Consider the following 8,578-nt stretch of genomic DNA (forward strand, 5'->3'; position numbering starts at 1 on the left):
AGTACAGAAGGCTTGTCAAGTAAAAGCTCATTGGAGGTGAGCGGCTGTTATCGGTTACAAAGGTCCATGTCAGTTTTTCCTTCGTTTGACGACCTACACTAATACCTTTAGACCAAGAACACTCCATTCATTGTAACATCTGTGATCATGGTGTTATTCTGAGCTACCAAAACTGTCTCTCTATTGTTGTACTGTTACATAGTAATCACGAAAGCTCTTTTTACAGAAAACCCGATCAGCGAATAGAAAAGAAACGGTGGTGATCAGACTTAACAGTTAAAAAGGAATGTTCCGATATTTTAAAATTAAATGAGACCGGATGCATGTTTGTAATTTTAGCATTAATTCATCGCAGCACCATTAGAATGATAACTCGGCTGCATCAAGTTTAAAATGATGAGCATTTAAGTGAAAGAGACCTTTGTTGAGGGATATCATTAAGCGGCAAGTGGATCACATGACATACATATGAGTAGTGTTTATTCATGTAGCAATTCCCACCCCTGCCCCCTCCTCCCCTATCTCAAATAGCCAAATGATTATGGCAGATATAACCTCCAACCAGATCTCTTTACAGAGTTTGGGAAATCAACTAGGAAACACAGAGTACAACCAAACAGTTCGAGGTCAAGAGTACGAAAACATCAAGCTAGCAGTCTTTTACAGCATGCCTGCTGTGTAGACTTTGAAATTACGTATATGAAGGTAATAGTGTACTTCCTGTGATACTGAATCCCCATTACAAAGTACAAACAAGTCCTGCTATTTTTATCTTATATCTGTTAGCATTAAGGATCATGTTACTCTTTCGTCAATGAAACTCGGACACATCAGCTTTTTATCGTCTTTACATACCCATACTGAACAGCTGAAGGCCGAAACAATTGAATACAACGTCCTCAGCATCAGTTTGAGATCTCGACTTTGTCTGCCTGCTAGCTGCAACGATGAAGCAACATGATAGAGAACAGAAGCAGACGAACAGAAGACAAACACTGGACCGCTTATGTTCATGGTCAGGCTTGCTGTTGTCTGTTGTGTGTTGTATCGCGCTAATTCAAGTGGAACTCAGAATACAAGAACATCATCGACTGATATCACACTTAGTAACATTCTGTGATAACATAGAGACAGAAATTCTTCGAAAAGTTCAACAAAGTTATGAACGATGGCAAGTTAAGGTTTCAGGCCGCCATTGGCAACCGACCAAAGGTGAGTTTCATGTCATGTAACTTATAAAAAACTCTCAGTCCTTAATTATTGTGGTGCGCGTCGTCTTCACCCACCATCGATATTTCTTTTTAACCGGAGAGGCCCTATTAGCGGCTGTTTCGAGACACTGGATATTAAGAAAAAAAATAAACGGGATACCTTTCTTTCCCAGCACAAATGGATACGAAATAATGAGGCTAACGCTAAGTTGCTGAAACTCAATCTACTAGAAAAGGAAATCCCTTTGTACTAGCTTGTCTGATTATTGCATCACAGAAACTATTGAATACCAAATGGCTTCGAGTGTGCGATTTTAAGATGTCCTTATTTATCAGGTGAGCAAGAAACCCTCTCAAGAAAAAGGCGTTCTTCACCCGATGATTCACAACAAAAATCGACCCTAACAGCCTCTGAAGTACAAGTGTTGATCAAACAAGAACTTGGTCTGCTGCAAAACAAAGTCTGTGCTAAAGATCACACGCTCTGCCGTGCAGGACCAAAAGGGAACACGGGTAGACGAGGAACGCGAGGGAGACCAGGTCCCCCAGGGAGACCCGGCTCAAATGGATCTCCTGGTAAACATGGACCAATAGGAAGTCAAGGACCCATGGGTATAAAGGGAGATGGTGGAATTACGGGAGATCCCGGTCCCGTGGGACCTAGAGGCCCGCCGGGTATGAAAGGTGACAAAGGTGACCCGGGCCAGTCCATCTCGGCTCCATCTCTGCTGCAGGGTCCTGTTGGAATGACAGTCAATGAAAGCCAGACAGCCATTTTGAAATGTACAGCCGATGGTAATCCAAGACCAAAAGTCACATGGTCTAAGCTGAATTCATCGCTTCCCGTTGGTCGTTACGTGGTAGAGTCCAGTGGCGCTCTGATTGTGAAGGACGTTAGATCTGGAGACGACGGTGTTTACAGCTGCAGAGCTGAGAATTTACTGGGACAAGTTAATGAATCGGCGAAATTAACCGTTCAGGGTAAGTAGCTTTATTTTAAGTATTTGGCTTTTTAGAGACTGTGACATTTGAAAGATAAACCTTTAGATTGAAAATAAAAGTAACATGAGGATATCTGTTATCCACCGGATAAATCGCCTCTTAGTGGAAGTGTAGTTTCTTTTGTCAACACTTATCCACTGGATCGCCATTTATCCGGTGGTTAGCATCATCAACCCTTTGAATTTGAGAAATGCAGACTTTGTGATCCCACGATTCAAGACAGTGATTTATGGAAAACATTCAGTGTCGTATTTGCGTCCAAAACTATGGGCCAGACTTCCCAATCATATTAAATCATTCAGTTTAAAGAATGTTAATGTCACTATTCCGTTATTCAAACTAAGAGTAGATGTAACGCAACCAGGTAAAAGGTAACACAACAAAATACGCAAACAACAATATGGCGTAATTGAGGGGGACACAGCCCTGTGGCAGGTTTGACATGACGTGCTGATAGGTACACAAACTAAAAACCTCAGTTATTCCCCCACTAACGTGGGAACAGAACAAGAGTATTGGCAGAGCCTTTCTTATCTTCCCAGCACAGCACAGGCTGGATCGGACAAGATAAGGGCTAGGATACAAGATGGCAAGACACAAGCAATGTCAAAGCTTGGGGAAAGTCGCTACGCAGACTTAACTGAACCACAAGGAGTGACCCCAGTTTATTGACAAGTAGCAAATAAAATCCCTTCTCTAAGGGAGGGAGCGTGGGAAATTTTAAAGCTAAATTGTTAAAAACTGTGTACTCTCGTGCAAGCTGCCAGGATAATGCCCTCTGACAGTGTATTGAGATTTATATAACAAGACAGTGTCTCAACGTTCGACCGATAGGTACAGCTGTGCTATGAACTAAATAGACGCAACGTGGCGAGCTTGTTAGCAATGAATGGAGCTAACAAATATATGGGCCAATCTAGGAGAGGCTAAGTTATTTTTCTAGATTATACCTCGAGATAGAAACTAAAATACAGACATGAATAGTGTTTGTGCAAACTGCTAGAATGAGGAAACGTTCATTCATGAATTGAGCGTTCAGTATTCTATTAGTGTTTATCCTACTAAATTGCGTGACAAACGTAAACAGCCTAACCCTCAAGGGGTGTTGTGTTCCATTAACTGCGTTTTACCAACCGGTAAAAGCGGTATTAAAAATTACATTAATAAGGAAAAGAAACATTTTAATTGATGCTAGCAGTGAAATCAAATGTCATATATGTTCAACTTGAACATCAATCGAGGAAATTTTTTCGCTGAAGTAATTGGCAAAACTAGTAGATTTCATTAAAGGAAAATAATTGAGGGATTAGTTGCACTTTAACTTTATTTGCAACTTTATTCACTTTTGTATTTTTATTTTGATAGATAGGCTTTTCTCTTGTAAATAATTATAATGTTTAAACACTTAATTTGTACATAGTCCTGATAATTGTAACTCTTTTTAGGTGTTCCCTATCGGCAGCAATGCTAAATCTTATTGACACGTAAATAAAGTAATTATTATTTTTATTACCCTTTTGTTCTAAAACCAGACTTGGTCTCATTACTGAATACTAAACCGGAGACAAAAAATGTAACATAAAATATACCTTGCCCGAATAATCATAATTTTTCTTTTTCTCAACAGTTCCTCCTCAACTTTCATTGTCATCCAATCGATTGATGACTGAAGAGAAACAAAAAGTTACCATCGCCTGCACTGCCACTGGTCAGCCGCCTCCCAGTATCACGTGGTCAAAGTCAGTTGGTAGTTTGCCTGAAGACAGAACTGAAATGCTGAATGGAACCTTGACAATCTACAGTGCGACAGGAAATGACAGTGGAACGTATATTTGTAAGGCGGAGAATATTCTGGGATCAACATCAGACACTTCTGTAGTAGTGATATTTTCTCGTTTGCGGTTCAAAGTCCGTCCTCCTCAAGAAGTTACTCCTGTGATTGGTTCAAGCGTTCATCTACCGTGTGTGGCCGAGAGTGACCTGAAAAAAACAATCGCCTGGACCAAGGATGGCAAGTCTTTACTTCCTGTGGAGTCCAGTTTTCTACCGAATGGAACACTGCTTATAAAGAACATCAAGAAATCACACGAAGGATCTTACACCTGTAGAGCTGCTAATGCTGTGACAACCATAGAAGCTAAAGTCAAAGTCAGTTCTCCAGCTACTGCAACTTCCTGTTCTGTGATAAGAAAACACGTCAGTAGTGTAAGCGGAAATTACGTCATTGACCCAGATGGCGCGAGAGGCCTGGCATCATTTTCAGTTTATTGTGACATGAGTGACAAAAATGGAGTTGGCGTGACAGTCATCAGTCACGACAGTGAAAGCAAAACGCATGTGAATGGGTATGGCCGTCCTGGTAGTTACTCACGTGACATTCATTACACGGGAGCGAGTCGTTCTCAGCTGTCGAGTCTCACACGAGTCTCATCACACTGTGAGCAGTTTATTAAGTACGAGTGTTATCATTCAGTCTCAGTGGGGAGAGGATATGCTTGGTGGGTGTCACGTGATTCTAGTAAGATGACGTACTGGGGCGGAGCATCACCTGGCAGTGGTAAGTGCGCATGCGGGATGACTAACTCATGTGCAAACCCAAGATATGGTTGTAACTGTGATAAGAATGACTTTGTATGGCGTGAAGACAGCGGTCTCCTTACTGACAAGACACATCTGCCAGTTAAACAGCTCAGGTTTGGGGATACAGGCGGGAGCAACGAGCAAGGTTACCACACACTGGGAAAACTGAAATGCTATGGTATAGCGTAACTGACTATCTTCCCTTTAATTTTCATGTTCCAAGTTATGGCACCCTTAGTATATGTAACAATCATTATTGCTGTATAGTAGCTCCGCACTTTCGGCCAACATTTGACAAATTTTATAAGTTCAGTCACTGAACTCTTCAAAATGTAATTAAACCGGCATGAGCATGTTCAAAATAAAACAGTTAGGTTAAGGCTGTGACATTAAAACCATCTCACCTAGATATGGCAAATAAATGAAAGCGTAATTTCGCGCTTAACCACAGTTTTGTAAGTTGCTGTAGCAATGAGTCTCGCTTCGCTGAAAAAACGGGTTGCAGCAACTTCAGAGGACCTCGCGTCATCTTCGTGCACACGCATAGCAAACTCATCAGTCTCAACTTTCCCCGTACTTATTTTGGAGACATTTTGACACTCGAGGAGACGAACGGCACACCCAACAAAAGAGGTCTTCCATAAAATAGATGTACAAAAGGGATCCCCCTCAGTTAATTATTTGGTTCGAAATGTTCGCTTAATGTGCCCTAAATGGAAGGATTACGTTTTTAAAAGGTAATCAATGTAGTTTACTTCTTCCTTGTGTCCTCCCTCCCCATCATTTCCAGGGTAAATGTGTCCCTCGATACCAGGCCAGAAATCCGCCTAAACTCCCTACCGCTGACGAAAGTCGGAACAGCTAAATCGTTCCAAGCAGAAATAAAAGTTGTTTAAAAAGCCCTTTTACCTTAAAAAAAAGGACTTTACGTCTTGATTTTTTTTCCTGTCTGAGGGATTTTATAATTTTAGTCCGTTAGGTGCCCTTGAAAACGACACCAAGCGGGTTCTATCCTAGGCGCGCGATGGTCGCGTTACGGTGTTCCAAATAACGCCAAATGATTTGATACACATTATGCTGGTCATGCTTTTTTTTTTTTTGTTTTTTTTTGTGAGGTGCTTTATAAGCTTGGATGCAAACAAATGGCAGATTGTTTACTCTCTGTATCAGTTTCTAATTTTGTCCTAACGAAACCAGAACGATCTAAGTTGGAGTTGGTGCAGAAGGCTTGTCGCGTAAAAGCTCATTAGCGGTGAACGGCTGTTATCGCCTACGGAGGTTCATGTCAGGTTTTCCTTTGTTTGACGGCCTACACTAAGACCTTTAGCCCCGAGAACACTACATTCATTGTAACATCTGTGATCATGGTGTTATTCTCAGCTACCAAAACTTTCTCTCTATTATTGTACTGTTACATAGTAATCACAAAAACATCTTTTTACAGAAAACCCGATCAGCGAATAGAAATTAAAAGAGGCGCTGGCGATCAGACTTAACAGTTAATTAAAAGGGATTGAGACAGATGCATGTTCCTAAATTTTAGCTTTGATTCATCGCAGCACCATTAAAATGATAACCCGGCTGTGTTAAGTTTAAAATGACGAGCATTTAGGTGAAAAAACTTTTGTTGACGGATATCAGCAAGCGGCAAGTGGATCACATGGCATACATATATGAGTAGTCTTTATGCAAGTACCAATTCCCATCCCTGCCCCCTCCTCCCCTATCCTAAGTACCCAAATTGAATGTCTCGGCGAAATTAACTGTTCAGTGTAAGTAGATTTATTTTATGATTTGGCTGTTTAGAGGCAGAATCTGATGCAGTCTAACAGGCACATTGGAAAGATAAACCTTAAGATTGATAATAAAAATAACATGAGGGTATCTGTTATTCACCGGATAAATCGCTACTTAGTGGAAGAGTAGTTTCTTTTGTCGACTGTTATCTACTGGATCACGATTTTTCAAGTGGTTAGCGTTATCAACACTTTGACCCCTTTTTTCTAAATTCAGACTTTCGTCAGTCTCATTCTTGAATACTAAACCGGAGACAAAAAATGTAACATAACCTATACCTTGACCGAATAATCATAACTTTTCATTTCTCGACAGTTCCTCCTCAACTTTTCTTGTCATCCAATCGATTGATGGCTGAAGAGAAACGAAACGTCACCATCGCCTGCTCTGCTACTGGTCAGCCACTTCCCCGTATCACGTGGTCAAAGTAAGTTGGTAGTTTGCCTGAAGACAGAATTGAAGTGAAGAATGGAACCCTGATGATCTATAGTGTGACCAAAAAAGATGGTGGAACATACATTTGTAAGGCGAAGAACATTCTGGGATCAGCAACAGACGCCGCTTTGCTCATAATATTTCCTCCCCTGAAGTTCAAAATTCGTCCTCCTCTTGATGTGACTCCCTACGCGTTTGGTTCAAGTGTTAATCTGCCGTGTGTGGCCAAGAGTGACCTGAGAACAACAATCGCCTGGACCAAGGATGGCAAGTCTTCACTTCCTGTGGGGTCCAATGCTCTACCGAATGGAATACTGCTTATAAGAAACATCAAGAAATCACACAAGGGATCTTACACCTGTAGAGCTACTAATGCTGTGACAACCATAGAAGCTAAAGTCAAAGTCAATTCTCCAGTTATGGCAACGTCCTGTTCTGTGGTAAGAAAATACGTCAGCAGTGTAAGCGGTAATTATGTCATTGATCCAGATGGCGCGGGAGGCCTGGTACCATTTACAGTTAATTGTGACATGAGTGACAAAAATGGAGTTGGCGTGACAGTAATTAGTCACGATAGTGAAAGTAGAATGTTGGTGGATGGATGTTATCCTCATGGTTGCTACTCACGTGACATTCATTACACAGGAGCGAGTCTTTCACAGCTGGCGAGTCTCACCAGAGTCTCCTCACACTGTGAGCAGTTTATTACGTACGAGTGTTATCATTCAAAGTCGGTGGGGAGAGGATTTGCCTGGTGGATGTCAGGTGATTCTAGTCAGATGACGTACTGGGGTGGAGCATCACCTGGCAGTGGTAAGTGCGCATGCGGGATGACCAACTCATGCGCAGACCCAAGTTGTGGTTGTAACTGTGATAAGAATGACTTTGTATGGCGTGAAGACAGCGGTCTCCTTACTGACAAGACACATCTGCCAGTTAAACAGCTCAGGTTTGGGGATACGGGCGGGAGTGCTCAAGGTTACCACACACTAGGAAAACTAAGATGCTATGGCATAGAAGAAAAACACTTTTCTTTTTTCGATGCTGTACTTATGGTATGCTCGGTGTTTGTAATAATCACCGTCGTTGTTTTTCGGTGGACATAAACTCTCAATATATAACAAATACAATGAGCCACACAGCAACTTCAAAATTAGTGGAAAGAGAAATAACACCATGCAAACATTCGCGTCGATCTGTTTTGGTATTTTTCGTGTACGTGCGATCATAAAGGCACTATGTCAAGATATTTTGAATGTAGTTTAAGTCTTATGTACAAAATAACTTTCAAATTTAAGGAAACGAATGAAAAACATCATCATCAGCTACGCCTCGTTTACCATTCGCTCAAAGAACACTCGAGCTCGTAATATAATAGGTCCTTTGCACGATCCGGTCACATGGTACAAAATCACACATGCTGGTGAGCAAGTTGCGCAGTGGGACTTCCAAAACAAAGGCAGGTCCAGGTGGACTGGTACGAGTTGCATTGTTTTGGAAGTCCCACTGCGCAACTTGCTCACCAGCATGTGTGATTTTATACCATGTGACCG

The 8,578-nt window shown here is 41.5% G+C and overlaps 2 protein-coding genes across 2 annotated transcripts; both read left to right on the forward strand.

The window, feature by feature from the left end:
- The first annotated feature begins 580 nt into the window (after positions 1-580).
- Positions 581-5,243, forward strand: LOC149106521 (uncharacterized). The gene is made up of 3 exons (XM_089298557.1): positions 581-1,212; positions 1,548-2,192; positions 3,841-5,243. Exons 1-3 carry the CDS (start codon positions 948-950, stop codon positions 4,980-4,982), a joined length of 2,052 nt encoding a protein of 683 aa, XP_089154683.1. The 5' UTR covers positions 581-947; the 3' UTR covers positions 4,983-5,243.
- Positions 5,244-6,804: 1,561 nt separating this feature from the next.
- On the forward strand, positions 6,805-8,353 carry LOC110069508 (contactin-associated protein 1-like). The gene has a single exon (XM_089298570.1). It carries the CDS (start codon positions 7,070-7,072, stop codon positions 8,129-8,131), a length of 1,062 nt encoding a protein of 353 aa, XP_089154696.1. The 5' UTR covers positions 6,805-7,069; the 3' UTR covers positions 8,132-8,353.
- The last annotated feature ends 225 nt before the right edge of the window (positions 8,354-8,578 follow it).

The sequence above is a fragment of the Orbicella faveolata genome, unplaced genomic scaffold, assembly GCF_042242905.1.
Source record: "Orbicella faveolata isolate gen_17 unplaced genomic scaffold, um_ofav_v1 contig_3, whole genome shotgun sequence".
NCBI classification, from domain to species: Eukaryota; Metazoa; Cnidaria; class Anthozoa; order Scleractinia; family Merulinidae; genus Orbicella; species Orbicella faveolata.

Excerpts from the sequence above, each read along its gene's own strand:
- LOC149106521 (XM_089298557.1), top strand. The coding sequence starts at position 948 with ATGAAGCAACATGATAGAGAACAGAAGCAGACGAACAGAAGACAAACA. Across the intron at positions 1,213-1,547 it reads CCATTGGCAACCGACCAAAG|GTGAGCAAGAAACCCTCTCA; the intron begins GTGAGTTTCATG and ends CTTATTTATCAG. Across the intron at positions 2,193-3,840 it reads GGCGAAATTAACCGTTCAGG|TTCCTCCTCAACTTTCATTG; the intron begins GTAAGTAGCTTT and ends TTTTCTCAACAG.
- LOC110069508 (XM_089298570.1), top strand. The coding sequence starts at position 7,070 with ATGATCTATAGTGTGACCAAAAAAGATGGTGGAACATACATTTGTAAG.